This window comes from Vulpes vulpes, chromosome 11, assembly GCF_048418805.1.
Source record: "Vulpes vulpes isolate BD-2025 chromosome 11, VulVul3, whole genome shotgun sequence".
Taxonomy (NCBI): Eukaryota; Metazoa; Chordata; class Mammalia; order Carnivora; family Canidae; genus Vulpes; species Vulpes vulpes.
The window spans coordinates 38,599,084-38,617,745 of record NC_132790.1 but is presented as its reverse complement, the minus strand read 5'-3'; the positions used below and the strand labels follow the sequence as shown (position 1 = coordinate 38,617,745).

The following is an 18,662-nucleotide window of genomic DNA, read 5'->3' as shown; positions in this document are numbered from 1 at the left end:
ATTATTGATAGATATGTACTTATTGTCATTTTATTATTTGTTTCGTGGTTGTTTTGGAAATTTTTCTCTGATCCCTTTCTTTCTTTCTTTCTTTCTTTCTTTCTTTCTTTCTTTCTTTCTTTCTTTCTTTCTTTCTTCTCTTTCCTTCCTTCCTTCCTACTTTCCTTCCTTCCTTCCTTCCTTCTTTCTTTCTCTTCTATATATAGCAGTCAATAACAGATTGTTGGTCATTTAAGTTTGAACCCATTCTTTACTCCTTCTCCTTCCCACATGTTAGGTTTATGTTGTTCTTTTTTACATCTTTTTATTTTGTGAGTTCTTTGCATGATTTTTTATAGGAATATTTGTCTTTACTGCTTTTGTGTTTTCTACCATTATACTTTGACTTTTGGTCTGTGCTTTCCACTTAAACAATCCCCTTTAACATTTCTTGCAGTCCCTCTTAATATTTCTGGTTTAGTGGTAATGAACTTCTTTAGTTTTTGTTTGTCTGGGAAACTATCTCTCCTTCTATTCTGAATGATAGCCTTGCTGGATAGAGTATCCTTGGCTGTAGATTTTTCTCATTCAGAATTTGTATATATCATGCCACTTTCTTCTGGTTTGCAAGGTTTCTGCTGAAAAATCCACTGATAGCCTTATGGGATTTACTTTTTGTCTGTCTTCTTTTGTCTTGCTGCTTTTAATTTTTTTTCTTTATCACTACATTTTCCCATGTTATTTACAATATGTTTTGGTATGGATCTGCTTTTGTTGATTCTGTTGGGGGTTCTCTGTGCCTACTGGATCTGGATATCTGTTTCCTTTCCCAGATTTGGGAAATTTTCAGCTATTATTTCTTTTTTAAAAAAAAAGATTTTATTTATTTATTCATGAGAAACACACACACACACAGAGAGAGAGAGAGAGAGAGAGAGAGAGAGAGAGGCAGAGAGAGAAGCAGGCTCCTCTCAGGGAGCCCGATGTGGGACTCAATCCCAGATTCTGGGATCACGTCCTGAGCTGAAGGCAGACGCTCAACCGCTGAGCCACCCAGGTGTCCCCTATTATTTCTTCAAATAAATTTTCTGCCTCCTTTTCTCTCTTCTTCTTCTGGGATCCCTCTACTCTGAATGCTATTATATTTGATGGAGTCACTGATTTCCCTAAGTATATTCTCATTGCATAATTCTTTATTCTCTCTTTTATTCAGCTTGATCACTTTCCACTGCTCTGTCTTGTAACTCATTAACTCATCCCTCTGTTGCTTCTAGCCTGCTGTAAATTCCATCAAGTATGTTGCTCATTTTGTTTACTGAGCCATATATCTCTGCTATGTTATCCCTTATCTCTGTGTTAAGGGTCTCATTCATGTTGTCTGCTTTTTTCTCAACCAGTAAGTATCTTTATGTTTATTACTTTAAATTCTCTAACAAGTATGTTATTTATATCAGCTTTACTTAGATCTCTAGTAGTGACCTTGTCCTATTCTTTCATTTGGGACAAATTGTTCTTTCTTCTCATTTTGTCTAAGTCTCTGTGACTGTGTTAAGAAAGCTACATCTCCTGTTCTTAAGGATAATGGCCTTATGAAGAAGAGGTCCTATAGTGCTTTGCAGTGTAGTGTCACCTGTTCCCAGGGCCTGGCACTTCACAGAGAGGCTCCAATATGTTCTGCATGTGCTTTGCTGTTGTTCCATAGCCACTTTATCCTTTAGGCCAGTCATCTTCAGAGGTTCTTTCTGTCTGTTGTGGGCAATGTTTGGTCCCTGGCCTGAATGTGCAACTTTCTGACTAGAGGTCCTTAAACCTGCTCATGAAATGAGACCTATTACCACTGCCTCCAGAACCAAAGCCTTACAAATTCCTGTGTCAGAAGATGTGGTGTGAGCTGGGATTTGAGGCAGTCTTCTTGGGGAGGGGCCCCATCATGCTGGAGTTTAGGCAAACATGACTGACAAAGATGGTTACACTGGAGTGCAGGGCTTAGTATAAACAAGTTAGGTAACAAGTTGTCAGTGCTGGGCTGGTTACCACAGATGCCTCTGTGTTTATGCTGAGGGGCAGTGCAGGGAAATAGTGCCTGCCATACCTGGAGGGGTCTCTGTGAATGCTGTTTCTCTGGAACACACTCCAAAATGAGCAGATAACCTCTCCACTGTGTACCCCAGGCACTCTTCAGCTCACTGTTTCCATGTTGCTTGTATATAGGTTGTTTGCTTGACTTTTATCCAAGAGGAGCCCCAATATTCATCAGGTTCTCCTGGAGCCAAGACCACTGACCTTTAGAACTCAGGGCTTTAAATCCCACTGATTACAAGAACTCATGAAATTTGGGCCCTCTTGCTTTCCAAGACAATTGGAATGGGGATTTGTTTTCCTCATGCACTCTCCTGTGTGTGAGTCTGTCTCTCACCCTTCTCTACAACAGTGGCTCACTCCCCACCACAGCAGCCATGACCTGTTTCTCCCAAACTGAGTCTCCGTACTTCCTACCTTTCTCAGTGTGTCTACCTTTTTCTTTTCTGTCTTTAGTTGTAGGGTTTGTTCTCCCACTCTTCAGGTTGGTTTCTAGGGTGTTTAGGATGACTTGATAGTTATCTAGTTGTATTTGAGGGACGAGACAAGGCTAGGATCCTTCTACTCTGCTGCCATCTTCCAACCTCATAAATTATTTTTGGACATTTTAAACATCATTCCTGAAGGCATCTTTTATACAATGAGTTTAGCCATTGGTACTGGGTAAAAAAAGAAAGGTAAGATCAGGCCCTATCCAGATTATCCCCACATTTCCTAAAGCTGAAGATAAGATTAAAGGTTTACAAAATTTCTTACTTGGTTAGTAAAGGAAAATTTTGTCATTTTATTTGAATAGAGATAAAAAAAAAAAACCCTTTCTATCTTTTTTAGAATCCTAACAGTAGTACTTGTTTAAACTTCTTGAAGTTATTTCAAAAATGTCTTTCATCCTTGCTGAGGTCAAGTCACCTTCTCACATGGGATTATCTTCTATTTCAAGTTTAAGTTTGATGAAAAAAAAAAAAAAAAAGAAGAGGTCTCTTAAGAAATTGAAGCCAACAGGCTTTTTTGTTATTCTCAGCATAGTGTCATGGAAAATTCCAGTGTCAGTAATATGACAATAGATACATTTTTGGGAAATGAAATCTTTTGCTTTTTCATAGCTGAATATTCATATTCTTAGCTGAATAATCATTATATTCTTGTTCCTAAGGTATGAAATAATGAATTTCAAGGAAATGGGAAAGGATTATTTTGATTATATCAATGTTGGAAGTTGGGACAACGGAGAATTAAAAATGGATGATGATGAAGTATGGTCCAAGAAACACAACATCATCAGATCTGTGTGCAGTGAGCCATGTGAGAAAGGCCAGATAAAGGTAAAAGTGGAGTCCATTTTTTAAAATTTTTGTTGTAAATTCCAAAGTGTTCATTACCATTGGCTATTTCTTTTTTAAAAAGATTTATTTATTTATTTATGAGAGACAGAGAATATAATTATTTATTTATGAGAGACAGAGAATATATGTGTGCTTATGCAGTGGGAGGGGGTTGAAGGAGCAGATGGGAGGGAGAGGAGAAGGGAAAGAATCCCAGGCACACTCTGCACTAAGCGTGGAGCCTAACATGGGATTCAGTTTCATGACACTGAAATCATGACCTGAGCTGAACCAAGAGCTAGATGCTCAAACAACTGGGCCACCCAGGCAGCCCATCATTGACTATTTCTAAAACTTTTGGATATTTGTCTTACCTTTTACATTATAAGCTTCTAATGTCAGAAATTGTGTTTTGTGGGTTTTTTTGGGGGGGGGTGTTTTGCCTTTTTTTTTTTTTTTTTTTTTTTTTTACTTTTCTCTCAATTCCTTGTGATAGTATGACCCACAATAGACTTAGGAGTTTTACTAATTGAACGAGTTGATGAGTCATGTTTACCCACACCCTTTATACTCATGTAAGCCTCTCAAAGACATGCTTCCTAGGGATAAATAGCTCACAGCTGGAAACCACATTAATTTCTAATTAACTTAACAAATATTTATCAAACTGCTACTAATGTAATAGTTTATATCAATGGGGCGAAAAATAAGTAACACACATTTATTGCCAAAGATCTATAGTCTAACTGAGGAAAAATATCTTGGGCACAACATTATATAAAATGTGATGACTTCATTAAGAAAGAAAAAAACCAGAGCTATATAAGTTCATAAAAAGAAAAGGAGACATTTCTTCTGAGTAAAATGTCAGACACTGGACCATGAAGAATGGGTATAATTTCAGAGAGAGATGTGTAAAAATGATCACGTATGTAGAAGGAACAGTAATTAGAAAGATACAGAAGTAGTATCCCGAATAACAGTGAATAATCTAGGGTTCCTTGCTTTAAATAGTTATTATAAAAGAGAGAATTGGAAATGATAGCTTGAAGCCATATTTGTGGAGAGTTTTGAATGTCATACTAAGCAGGTTGACTTAATTTTTATTAACCGGGAGTCAGAATAATCTTGGCAAAGATGTTGACATAAACTGGACTATAGTAGGTGAAGATGCATGAGTTGTTATAAAACATGAGTAGAGAAAGAAGAGAAAGTAAGAAGGACACTGTAATAATGGTGACAAGAACCCTGGATTATGGAGGAAACAGAATGGAATGGGAGCAGGGGCAATATTTGAGAGAAGTATTATATAGAGAGTATACTCAATCAGCCCTGGCTATCAATTGGATGTAGAGTTGGAGAAGAAAAGCCCATGATAATCAATTGCAATTTTAAATCTTAGTAACTAGAAAGTGCCATTGTCGAGCATAGAAAAATGGGAATGGTTTTTAAAGAAAGTCAGTGGGTTAGTTTGGAAGCCTGTTAGTTTTGAGATATCTAGCCAGTAATAGAAAACATCAGTCTATGACAATGAGAAATAAGGCTGAAGATACAGATTTAGAGCTAAAGTTGGAGCTGTTGGAGTATATCAGTCACTGAACCTGAAAGTATACAAAGAAAATAAATGTGGATCAAGAATAGACATTGAAGATTTGCTTTGAAAGCATAAAGGAAAAAAGAAAAGATAGAGTGAAGGACAACAGGGCCTGGGAAAGATAGATAACTAGAGAGTATACTGTCATGTAAGGTGGTGGTCAATGGAAGAGAGAGGTCAAGGAAGACAAGGACCAAAGGAAAGAGGAAAATTGGGGTTAACCAATTTTCATCTGGGGCCTTCTTGAGGCAGGATTTGTAGATTAAACAGGATAGAATGGAAACTGAGCAATAAGAAGTGTGGTGACATGCAGGTAAGAGGCAGTCCTGCTAGTTTGAGGACATTGAAAAGTTACTTTTAGAGTAAGTAAATTCTGGCCACACTTAAAGGAAATAAATCAGTGAAAGAAAGAATGAAAAAATAATAAAAATAGAAAGAAGTTTAGCTATTGAGGTATAATGTCCTAGGGGAAGAAAAATGATATCAAAATAATTTATTCATCAAATAGTTATTGAAATACGATAGTACCACATTTCAGGCAGTGTATACACCTGGAGCAGCTGGCCTTGGTCTTTTCAGTCTACTTCATGTTTACTCTGTTTGGAACATTTTATGTGTTCATTGATTGGTGATTACAAATGAAAGTGAAATAATTCAGTATTAATTGTAAGATCTTCAAGGGGTAGTTCTGAAGATTTGGTAAGCATAAGACAAGAAGGAAGACAAGGTAAATAAAGATAAATATAAATGTATTAATATCTGCTAAATGGCACAGTAGCTTATAGAGTAGCTAAAAATTTCTGTATGTTTTGTTATGATATACAAGGGTAAGGAAACAACAGTCCACGTGACAAATCCGATCTGCTACCTGTTTCTGTAACTAAAATTTTATTGAGGGGCATCTAGGTGGCTCAATTGGTTAAGTGTCTGACTCTTGATTTCAGCTCAGGTCTGATCTCAGGGTCCTGGGATCGGGCCCACATTGGGCTCAGTGCATGGTAGGGAGTCTACTTGAGACTCTCTCTTTCCCTCTCCCTTTGCCCCACCCCCTCACGATGTGTTCTCTATCTCTCTGTCTCTGAAATAAATAAATAAATATTTTTAAAAATAAGGCTTTATAGAAGTATAATGCTTATTTGTTTATGTATTGTCTATGCCTGCTTTCATACTATCATAAATAGAGTTGAAGAGTTGAGTTGCCATAAAGACTATATGGCCCACAAAACCAAAAATATTTATTGTCTGGTCCTTTGCAGATAAAATTTGCTAACCCTTAATATTCAGTGACAGTCTGCATCTTGCCCAGTCATCTTACAATTAGAATCTGTATGTGAAATTCTTTTTAGACTCACTCAGAATATTGTTCATAATTTCCATTTCCTCCTGTAGAAAGATTAGGTTGTATAAATTATCACATGGATTTTATTTGTTTTGACCTTTCACAGCAATACAGTTTAAACCTATAACTTCAAAATGCTGAATGGCTGATTTGGAAGATTTTTTTTTTTTTTTTAATTTTTATTTATTTATGATAGTCACAGAGAGAGAGAGAGAGAGAGGCAGAGACACAGGCAGAGGGAGAAACAGGCTCCATGCACCGGGAGCCTGACGTGGGACTCGATCCTGGGTCTCCAGGATCGCGCCCTGGGTCAAAGGCAGGCGCCAAACCGCTGCGCCACCCAGGGATCCCAGATTTTTTTTTTATATATCCTTTCTACCCCATTCTACTGGGAATAACTTACATGATGGAAGAATATGACTCTCTATTATCATATTTTTAGTACTAGTTTATTTGTAACGTTTAGTTACCTTTTTTAATCACAAATTTTATTTTTATAACCATATATCATTTTCCCTCTATTAAATAAATAATTGACAACATTTTCTTAATATGGTTTAAGGGTGTCATTGAGCAATTTCATTAAAGATGTCAACACCTCCTGCCATTGTTTAGATTTGTTAATTCAGTGCTCATGGAAATACACTTGGTCTAGCAAAGGTTCAAATATGTTACATATTGTTATTCATAAAGAAATCACCACTATTTCCAGGGTCTTAAAAAGAATTGAACACCAATAAAAATTAATTAAAAAAAAAAAAAAAGAATGAGAATCACTATGTAATGGAATTGTCACTTTCTCTTCTAACTCGAAGTGAATGTGAAACAGAACATATACAACAAATGAAAAAAGTAATACAAATCAATTCTAAATGATCAGAAGCAGACATACCGAGCTGTCACCACTGATTCAAAAAAAAGAAAAAGACTGTAATATTGGAATTATTTTTGGAAAAGGAAATGATCTTATTTTGGCTTAAAAAAATGTGAAATTTACAAACCAATGCAAGCTAAAGCACAGAAAATGAGCATATTCCTAAAAGGAAAAATGTAACTGCTTTTGTTTGCCATGCCCCGGTAAGAAAGAGAATCTTACAGTATTTCAAATGTGATTGCTTGCATTACAAAATCTAGTAATTATCCAACAATAGTTTTATCAAATGTGGTTGAAATTACCTTATAATCAAATGTATTTCTCTATATAAATATTTATATGCATATTACTAATAAATCAGGTTACATTTTTAGAGTGTCCTACCACTTACAAATCACTGTGCTATTTTATTTAATCAACAGGAAATCCTATAAAGCTAGATATTGTTTAAAAAGCATTGATCTTGGTTTGAAGAAACAAAATCAGCTGGGGGACTGTTCAAAGCTGCACAGTTGTTTTAGTGGCTACAAGTAGGGGCACCTCTTGATTCTCAAGGCCAAGACTCTTTCTACTGCATCTTTCAAAATATCATGAACTCTATCTTTATTGTTTTTAAGTTTTATTTTAATTCCAGTTAGTTATACATACAGTGTTATGTTAGTTTCAGCTGTGCAATATAGTATGAAATTCAGCATTTTCATGCATTACCCAGTACTCACCATGATAGGTGCACTCCTTAATCCCCACCAGCTATTTCACCCATCCCCCCAACTACCCCTGAACTCAACCTTTATACAGACCAATAAGGCTCAGCGTTTATGAGCATGAGCCCTGAAGTCCAAGGGCTGTTATATGATCCTTCATTTACCCATATGTGTTATGTAAGCTCAGTTCTAACCGTAACCCTAACCCTAACCCCTTAAAAAAAAAAGAACAAAATAAACCCACCACCTTATACTACTTTCTTGTTTTAATGAGATAACAGCATACAGCAGGCAGAAAACAGCCAATAAGTAGTATTATTATGAAGAATACTTTAGGTAAATTGAGAAGGTCTAATTAGCAACTCTGCCTCACTTATCTGGTTATTTTAAGGAAAGGATGATCCAGAACTTTTTGTCATCATTCCCTCCTTGTGTGATTGCAGTATCAAGAGCCAGCAAAAGGGATAGAAAATATAACGAAAGAGGTGCCAGTTTACGATCGTACATGGCTATCAGTATCTAGACATTTTACTATCGAAGGTCAGTAATAGAGTCAGCACTGAGGACGAGAAATATATAGTGTAATCATTGCTGTTTCTGGTTAGTACTGGTTATTAATCACAGTTTTAATTATTTATAGGAATGTTTAATGAATGCTATCTCTATTCCACAGAGGCTATTCATGCAACAGTGGTGGAAAAAACTAAAAGACATCTATTTCTAAAGAATAACATCTGGAACTCCTTCAACTGTTAAATCATTTCAATTATTTTCCATTGCCGTAAAAAAAAATCAAACAGATGAAGGGGTGTATAATAGCTTCAATGACCTTATCCACCATCATCCCAAGCAAATCAAAGCTACTTGAATAGGAAGGAATGAGTTGTGAGTTATTGAACCAGATTTTGAGTAGAAACAGAGACCAAAGAGATGAACTCTAGAAAAAAAATCATGTTCTACCTCTTAATTCAATAGAAATTCCTAATGATTTTTAAATCAATATGGATAGATTTTTGAACTTTAGCAGGTATATGATGCTTTTTGCTAACAATTATTTAACTGGTGGAGGGAAGCCAAGGTAAATTCAAAAAGCAAAAGTTTTAATTTTAGGGAAAGACAGACACAGACTCTGAAGAAAATTCAGTTATAAACATACATATGTAAATGAATGTGTATTTATATATGAGCACAAACACAGGCACTTAATTAAATATAGATATCTAAGAATAAGTATACAAAGACTTGCATTTAATTTCATTCTAGACCCTGTCATCAACTAATTTTATGATGTTGGACTGATCATTCAAAATCAGCTTCAGTTTCTTTGATTATAAAATGAGAATATTAATATTTATACTGCCTATCTGATAGCATTTGAAATAATTTATGTGAAAGCAAGCCATTCCTGCTTTGCAAAACAGCATATTTGAATAATGGATTGCTGAGTTTTTATCTATACAAAAAATAATCGAAATTTTAAATATTTACCTTAGGTGATCCGGAAGGGAGAAGTCAGCTGTTGTTGGACCTGTACACCCTGTAAAGAGAATGAGTATGTCTTCGATGAGTACACCTGCAAGGCGTGCCAGCTGGGGTCGTGGCCCACTGATGACCTTACAGGTATATGTATCACAATGTCGTCTTGGGTACATGCCTCAAAAATCAACTGCAAAAGGATGCAGACATGGGTGGAGGGGGTGTCACATCTCCAAGTATTTCTCATCTTGGTGGTCTTGTTCATGTGACAAAGAATTTCTTTAGGGACAGAAGCCTTCCCATTGCCTGAGCTAATCATGAAAATATGTCTCAGGGAGAGATTGGTCAATATTCTCTCGGGGGGGCGGGGGGCGGGTGCTGGGTGGCTCAGTTGGTTAAGCATCTGCCTTCAGCTCAGGTCATGATCTCAGGGTTCTGGGATGGAGCCCCACTTCAGGCTCCCTTCTCAGCGGAGAGCCCACTTCTCCCTCTCCCTCTGCCACTCCCCTTGCTCGTTCTCTCTCTCTCTCTCTCTCTCTCTCTCTCTCTGCCAAATAAATAAATAAGATCTTAAAGAAACTATTCCTGCCCTCACCCCCAAAATAGATGAGAATTCCTAAGTTTTCTGCTGGACATTTTTCAGCCCATTCTCAGGATATTCCCAGAGTTGGGTAGAAATTTGTCTAAAACTTCACTACGCTTAGTACTTTTCCTTAGTCTCAGCCAGGAAGCTCTCAATAATGAGTTTTCAAATAATGCTGGCATAAGGTAAAACTCATTTTGGCTTGGTGTTTTGTTTCTGTTGGTGTTGTTTTGTTTCTTTAGCTTTTGTATTTTGGTTTGGGTTTTTTTTTCTCCCAGATATGTAAAGGAATATGTCATTGTTCTCAAGATTATATTTCAGAGCTATTTCTAATTTTTATGTATAAAAACAGAATATGGGCAGCTCCGGTGGCCCAGCGGTTTAGCGCCACCTTCAGCCCGGGATGTGATCCTGGAGACCCGGGATCAAGTCCCCTGTGGGGTTCCCTGCAGGAGCCTGCTTCTCCCTCTGCCTGTGTCTCTGCCTCTCTCTCTCTCTCTGTGTGTGTGTCTGTCATGAATAAATAAATAAAATCTTTAAAAAAACACAGAATATAATACCTTTCATCTTTCCTTCCAGTTTATTCAGTAAACATTTATTAGATGCATATTACATGCCTTATTGCCTACCATTGAAATAAAGATATAAAAATAAAGATACAACATTTATCTTAAAGAATAAGGGGGCGCTTGAGTGACTTAGTCAGCTGCTTAACTGGTTGAGCAGAATAAAAATCATTTGATTTTGGCTCAGGTTGTGATTTCAGGGACCTCGGATGGGACCCTGAGGTGGGCTCCACACTCAGCTAGAAGTCTACTTGAGTATACTCTCATGCTTCCCCACCCCCCCTAATATAAATCAATCAATCTTTAAGGAAAAGAAGTTAATAAGGGAGGCAAAAAGGTAAAAATATTAGTACAATATATTAAAGAGGAGATTTGTGGACATGGGATATGAGGAAAGAACCTAGAAGACTACATTTTCAAGGAGAGTAAGAGAAAAAACAGTCGAGGCAGAAGGCCTACCATGTGGGATACGGTTTTACAATGAACATAGATCTAGTATAAAACTCCTAGAGGCTAAAAGATCATAAAATCATCAGTGTTAGACTCTATCCCTCACACGATGAGAGATTAGCCATGGTAGTTGTATTAACAATTCCGAAAGCCTGGTTCTAAAACTCCTGTGATCCTGGACCTTTTGAGACCAGCTCACATTAAGACTTTGCTTCTGTGATTGGTATTTATAGAGAAGATTTCCCTTTTCTTAAAAAAAAATTAAGAAAACATCCAAATGCTGGTGCATGTGGGTGGCTCAGATGCTTAAGCATCTGCTCTCAGCTCAGGTGATGATCCTGGGGTCCTGCCATGGAGTCCCACATAGTGCTCCCTACTCAGCAGGGAAACTGCTTCTCCCTCTCCCTCTGCCTCTCCCCCTGTTTGTGCTGTCTCTGTCGCTCTCTCTCAAGTGACTAAAGGAAAATTCTTTTAAAAAAAGAGAAAAAGCATCTAAGTGCCTTCTGATAACATTTGAGACCTGTTTTCACCATCAAACAATGAGCTTTCTGATACCCATACATCCTGATATCCCCAGAGCTAACTCAGTGCTGAACATAATGTCTTCAATAAACTTAGTTGAATGGATGAGCTACACAGCGCACACACACACACACACACACACACACACACATTATGTTTAATATGAAGTAAAAGAACAAGAATTTAAAAAATGAAAATATTAAGGAAAACATAATTTAAATTTGTAGTTATAAAAGTTCTCTTTGAAGAAGTGAAAAAATAGTTGGAGCCTAAATGATAAATAGAAATAGCTAGCTAAGAATAGTGAGAAGGGCATTCTGGCTGAGGCATACATAAGGTCTGTGTGTATATATATATATATATTTTCAAAAATACAATTCTGGTAGCTATACAGGACAATAATTTGGAGAGGAATGGAAAGTGGAAGAGGGCCACAGGTTGGGTGGTTACTACAGGTTGCTACTGCAGGCAAGAATACTTAGTCTCTTGGACTAAACAGTGCATTGAAAGATTTGAGATATACTTTTGAAGTAGAATCACCAGGGCATACTGGTGAATTGGCTGCAGGGGATATTAAGAGTACCAAATTTTCTCCCTTGAAGACTGAAAAATAAATGCATTCTTTGACAAAGATCAATAGTTCGGTTTTAGACAGATCAGTTTGGGCAGCCCGGGTGGCTCAGCGGTTTACCACTTTAGCCTTCAGCCCAGGGCCTAATCCTGGAGATCCAGGATCCAGTCCCATGTCAGGCTCCCTACCTGGAGCCTGCTTCTCCCTCTGCCTGTGTCTCTGCCTCTCTCTCTCTGTCTCTCATGGATAAATAAATAAAATCTTAAAAAAAAAGACAAGATCAGTTTGACATGTTTTTAATTAATTTAACAAATGAAATATGAAATAATTAATTTAACAAGCCCCTTAATTTGAGCCAGAAAATGTAATGGGAACTGTAAATACAAAATATAGTCAAAGTTTTCAATAAACTTATAATCTAGTGAGATAAAAGGTAAACAACACAGTGTACTAAAGTGCTGCAGGTAGATAAGGAATGAACAAAGTATTATGAAAGAATGAAGAAGGGCATGCTTAACATGGAGAAATTGAGAAAGTTTCATCTTGAAGCAAAATCTTCAGCTCACTTTTTAAAAATTGAAGAAGTTCATATTAGAAAGAGTATGCAACATCAAGGCTTTGAATGATACCACCATTCTCCTAGATGCCCTAATCAAAATGAAGTCCACCATCTTAGACTCTTCTCTATGCCTGGCCACCCATATCCAGTCACTTATCAATCTGGGATATTTGAATCACTAAATATCCTTATTCCCTCCTTTCCTGTCCATTTGTACAACTCTTCCCTTGACTAGGTTCTCATCATCTCACATTCGAGCATTGCAATTGTAATTCGAGCATTGTAATTTCCCAGTGTATTTCCTTGCTATCAAATGTATGCCACTTTTCATCTTGCTGCTGGATAATGTACCCAAAATACGTATTTGTCTATTTTACTTCATTGCCCAACATTTATCAGTGTTTTTGTATCTCTACTGTATGTACTCCAAGTTTTTCAACATGGCATACAGAATTCCCTCTCATTCTCACCCTCTTATAGTATAGTCTCAGTCACTACCATTTTTATAACTCTCATTTTACCTTCTAGCACCAAAGGCTGTTTATGATACTTATCTAACACAATGACATTTTGTTCTTCCGTGTCCATACATGTGTTATCTTCTCTGCTAAGAAGGCACTTACTCCTCTTTACTTGAGTAACTCCTGCTCATCCTTCCTTACTCTGTTCAGATGTCACCTTCTCTATGAAATCTTTTTTGGTGTACTTCCCTCTTTACATCAGTTTTCAAATTGGATTTTAATGGCCTTTATCTTTATCTGCCTCTTGTACTGAATCATCAGTTTCTCAAGGACATAACTATATCTCAATCATATTTTCATTCCCAGCTTCTAACGTGATGCCCGGCACAGAGTAGGCACTCAGTGAATGTATGTCAACCTGCAGGAAAATTATAGGGAGGGTAACAAATGAAGACGAAAGTACATATTAGGGCCATCCTGTGAAGACAGGCTTTAACTAAAGAGTTTGGACTTTATCCAATGGACAGTGTAGGGCCAGTGGAGGCTTCCAAGCAGAAAAATGAAATGCTTTTCCTCTGGTTACATGCATACATGTGAGTGTGTGTATATGTGGGAGTAGGGGAGAAGAAGAAGGGGGGAATAAATGCCAAACTTGGAAAGGTCTCTGCGTTGATATTATGTGAAGTTTAACCTTTAATTGAGATCAGCGGCATTTTTCCAAGGAGCCTATAGCTGTTTACAAACCTATCTCACCAACTCTGATTCAAATAGATCACTTGGGGCTGCCCTCTAGACAGAAGACTGCTCTGATGGCTTCAGCTCTTCCAAAACCACCACAGAGATGCTTGGGGCTAGCTCCAGGGAATATTTTAAGCCTTCCTTCTACCCAACTGGCTTATAGTTACACTACTTCAGCCTATAACATGACAGCTCAGGTCACCGCTGGGCCAGTGCCCTCATTGTGATAATAGATAGCAACTACCATATACATTATGCTTTCTCTGTCAGGAACTGTTTGAAGCATCTTACAAATGTTAATTTATCTAATCCCAACACAGTTCTATAAGACTGGTAGCATGATTAGGAGATCTGAGCCTACTAACAATTGAAAATTGTTTAGAAAAACAAGTGGAGGGGCAGCCTGGGTGGCCCAGTGGTTTAGTGCCACCTTCAGCCCAGGGCATGATCCTGGAGACCGGGGATCAAGTCCCACATCGGGCTTCCTGCATGGAGCCTGCTTCTCCCTCTGCCTGTGTCTCTCTGCCTCCTTCTCTCTGTATGTCTCTCATGAATAAATAAATAAAATCTTAAAAAAAAAAAAGAAAAGAAAAACAAGTGGAGGTGGCAGTCAACTGGCATTAATGTCTATCTACATATTTATCCATATATTTGTATATATTCAAATGATGGATGGCTGAAATGAAGATTACTCACTGTTAGGAAACGATGTTTGTGAGTGCTGGGATTGTGGATGACTTTTTCATACACACACATGCATACATATATGTGTGTAAACATATGCATATAATATTGAATTATGCTATGAGAATATATTTCTTTTTTAAAATATTTTATTTATTTATTCATGAGAGAGAGGAAGAGACATAGGCAGAGGGAGAAGCAGGCTCCATGCAGGGAGCTTGATGTGGGACTCAATCCTGGGACACCAGGATCACACCTTGAGCCAAAGGCAGACACTCAACCGCTGAGCCACCCAGGCATCCTGTGAATATATTTCCATCAGTAAGGCCATTAAAGTAAATTTTAAGCTAGCCATATTCTTAACAGCTATCATAAATTGGCAGGAACCTGGAACCAGGAATTAGGAAGAGAGAGAAAGAGAATCTGGATGAAAATCAGAAAGAAGGAAAAAAAATGGAGGATGAGGGCAGAACACAATGTCCCTAACCCAACTTATTTTCATTTAGACAGCAAGTAGTTATTTTTTGTCTAACACCTTTCAGATATCTATGTTAACAATAAATAGGATACATGGGATCCCTGCTTCAAAGAGATGATCATCCTAAATATTAACAGAGAATAAGATATCGAGTGTTAATAACATAGAACACCCAAGAGCATAGGATCCTATATCAGTGGAAGCAAGTTAGAGGAGTTTTAAGTTTGTCTCTTTGATGACCAGCAGATATCCAAGAATGGAAGGAAAGGTGGTAGTTGGTCAAACTAAAATGGGAGAGGAGTGTTTGGGACTTAGACTACAGCCACTGAGAAGGAACAGAGAGTTTGGAGTGGAGGGAATGAGACAGGCAAGCGAGGCAGAGGCCATCTCTATAAGGGCTTTGTAAGCCATGGTAAATATTTTGAAGTTTCTTCTTTTTTTTTAAGTTTCTTCTAAGGGAAATTAAAAATCGTTATTGAATTACTTAGTAATTTGTTCAACAAATATATACCTAGCAATTCCTCTGCCTCAGGCAATGTTCTAAGAGCTAAAAATATTTCCATAACTAAAACATAAAATTCTCTGCCCTTACGATGTTTACATTTGAGTAGAAAGAATAGTTTTGAACAAGGCAATTATCATCTCCAGGAATGTCCAAGAAATGAATAAAAAAGTTAATGCAAACATGGTGGACTGCTTTATAAATATTATTCAAATAGTTGCAATGTAAAGAGTGAATATTATTTAAAAACATGGACAGGAAGGATACTAATTTCAGAATACTAGTTTCATCTAGAGAGAGAGAAGGAAGGGAGTCAGATGGTAGTTACAAAAGAGGTTTCAATTTTGTCTCTAAGCTGTGTATGTGTAGTTTGAAACAATTATGACAAAATATCACCATTTGTTAAATCTGGATTTTTTAGGGACACCTGGGTGGCTCAGTGGTTGAGGGTCTGCCTTCAGCTCAGGACATGATCCCGGGCTCCTGGGATGGAGTCCCGCATCAGGCTCCTTCTAAGGATCCTGCTTCTCCCTCTGCCTATGTCTCTGCCTCTCTCTGTGTCTCTCATGAATAAATAAATAAAATCTTTTTTAAAAACCTGGATTTTTTATGTTCATTCTATAATTCCCTGCATGTTTACAATCTTTATAACTTAAAAATATTTCATATTCTTTGGACTATTTAAATGTTGAATACTAAACAATAACATTTAAAAATAAAGATTAAAACAGGGAAGTTAAAAGGAGGATAAAAGAAAACCACAATAATGAAATTTTGCAAATCACAATGTGAATCTATTTGTGGTTTGGACTATGATGATGTGGTGGGAATAAAGAGCAAAGGAACAAATTGATTAGGAATTGAAATCGAAAGGAGAAGGTAACTGTTTCCCAAACAGAACAATGCAACTACAATCTAATCTGGTTTGAAAAAGGAAAGAGGAAAAAATAGTGGAAAGCAACAATTTAGAGCTCAACACTCAAAGAATTCCCTGAAAGCTTCTGCCAAGGCAACTTTTTCATCACACACCATTCCCGACCAGATAAATGCAAAAACTGTCTTAGAAGGAATCTTTAATTTGTTTCTCTCAAAGAATTTGGGATGGGTTAAAAGTAGCAGATCCGTGGTTCCTCTGTCTAAAGCCAAAGCCACGGAAACCCTTTCAGGTGGGCTTGCCAGCTCTGGCAACCTTCAAACAAACCCAACTGAAAAGGAAAAAGCAAAAACAAAATGACTTTCCAAAAAGTAACTCAATGAGAAGCTTTATGACAGGAAGTTAGAATGATTTCCTGCTTTTCACTTTATAAATGTATCTTATTTATTTTAAATGCAGAGCTGTAAAATGGAAGGAAGGCAGGGTGCTTGCTATCAACATTTTAATGTCAGTAGGAACATTCTCTAGGAAGTTTCTTCGGTTCCCCCAGTTACCTAATTGCTTTGGAAGTTGAAATCTTTGTATCTTCATTAAGGGAGAAAAAGAAAAGAGAGTCTAACAAAAGGGAGCTGGTGGGAACCTGGGAGGGATTGGAGGATGAGCTCCAAGGGTACTAACCACGCACAAGTTTTATAACTCTAGCATTTCAGATACTCTTTTCTTACAGGTAATTACTTTGTCTGTATTCCTCAGTTTGTCCCACTTTTCTTGGGAATTTTTTTTTTTGCCTTTTAATAAATAAGTAGATTTAAAAAACATAGGGAGGATTGATTTTCATTACCAATCATTGTAACTATCTTAAGCATTAGCTTTTTGGGTCCTATGAGGTAGATCTTACTATTTTATAATTGAATTAATTAAGACCCAGGAAGAGTCTGTAAACTGTTCAAACTAGGGATTAATTGACAAAACCAGTGGAAAATCAAGCCCAAGTACTATGATTTTGCTGCTTTATGCTACCCACCTTCCTTTTTCCACCATTCACATTTTGTTGTTTCATATTACCCAGAAGTCATGGAAAGGAAAAAAATTAAGCGTTCAAGCTGGTCACATGTTAATTATCTCCAAATTGCTCTGATATTTTCATTTCAATTGTCCTTAAAATGTGCTGCCTATTTACTACAATTCAACTTGGATGAGGAAAGGGGTAAAAAAAATCCTTGCCACGTATTAAATATTTTTTTATTTTTATTTTTTAATAATAAATTTATTTTTTTATTGGTGTTCAATTTGCCAACATACAGAATAACACCCAGTGCTCATCCCGTCAAGTGCCCACCTTAGTGCCTGCCACCCAGTCACCCCTACCCCCCGCCCTCCTCCCCTTCCACCTCCCCTAGTTCATTTCCCAGAGTTAGGAGTCTTCCATGTTCTGTCTCCCTTTCTGATATTTCCCACTTATTTAATATTATTTGTTTCTGATTCTTTAGGGGAGATCTGTTGTGATTTTAGTTGAGAAATGTTTATTTTTATCACTATGATTATATTAAATACTTCTTGTTAATATTAAAAACAGAACAGGTTTTCATTATGGTGACCTCTAATTTCTTGGCTTCTAGGTTAGGTAATAATTTGAATAGGAACATATGTTATACCAGCTGGTTATTCTATTACTCATTCAGCAAAAGTTCTTTTATCCAGTTTCTACACCGTTGTCAACGCTGTGCTAAGTTCTATAGATAGAGATGTAAATGGAAGGTATCTGACTTTCCATTTATATAGAATCAACGGTCCATAACAGAAGAGGGCTGACTGAAAGCAGGAATTACATTAAGAGTATAACCTATGATAGGGCTTACATTGAGAAGAGCCACCTGTGTGGCTTAGTAAGTTAAGCAGCTGGTCATGATCCCAGAGTCCCAGGATGGAGCCCCACATGGGGCTCAGTAGGGTTTCTGCTTCTCTCTCTGCCCCTCACCCCACTCACGTACTCTTCTCTCTCTCTCACACACACACAAAAATAAATGAATAAAATGTCAAAAAATACTATAACCTATAATATATACTACAAATGAACCATATGCCAGGTTCACTGGTGGCACAGTGGATGGTACTCATGAGCAAATATTCTAACTAGGTGCAAACATAGCGCTAGGTATTGGACACACAGTGATCATGGAGACATAGTCCCTACCCTCAAGGATCCCAGTGCCTGGGCAGACAGACATACTAAAAAAAGGCAATTTCAATATAATATATTAAATACACCCAGCATATAGTAGAAATTGATTTAATGTTTGTCAACTG

General features: G+C 37.1%; 1 protein-coding gene across 5 annotated transcripts in view; it reads left to right on the top strand.

The window, feature by feature from the left end:
* The window catches only part of GRM5 (glutamate metabotropic receptor 5), a 511,261-nt gene that overhangs the window by 423,140 nt on the left and 69,459 nt on the right, over positions 1-18,662 (top strand). For all 5 annotated transcript variants that reach the window (XM_072726148.1, XM_072726152.1, XM_026015232.2 and 2 more), the window contains exons 6-7: positions 3,212-3,380; positions 9,385-9,511. In XM_072726148.1, coding sequence (XP_072582249.1) covers positions 3,212-3,380; positions 9,385-9,511 — 296 coding nt within the window. The remainder of the gene's footprint in view (positions 1-3,211; positions 3,381-9,384; positions 9,512-18,662) is intronic.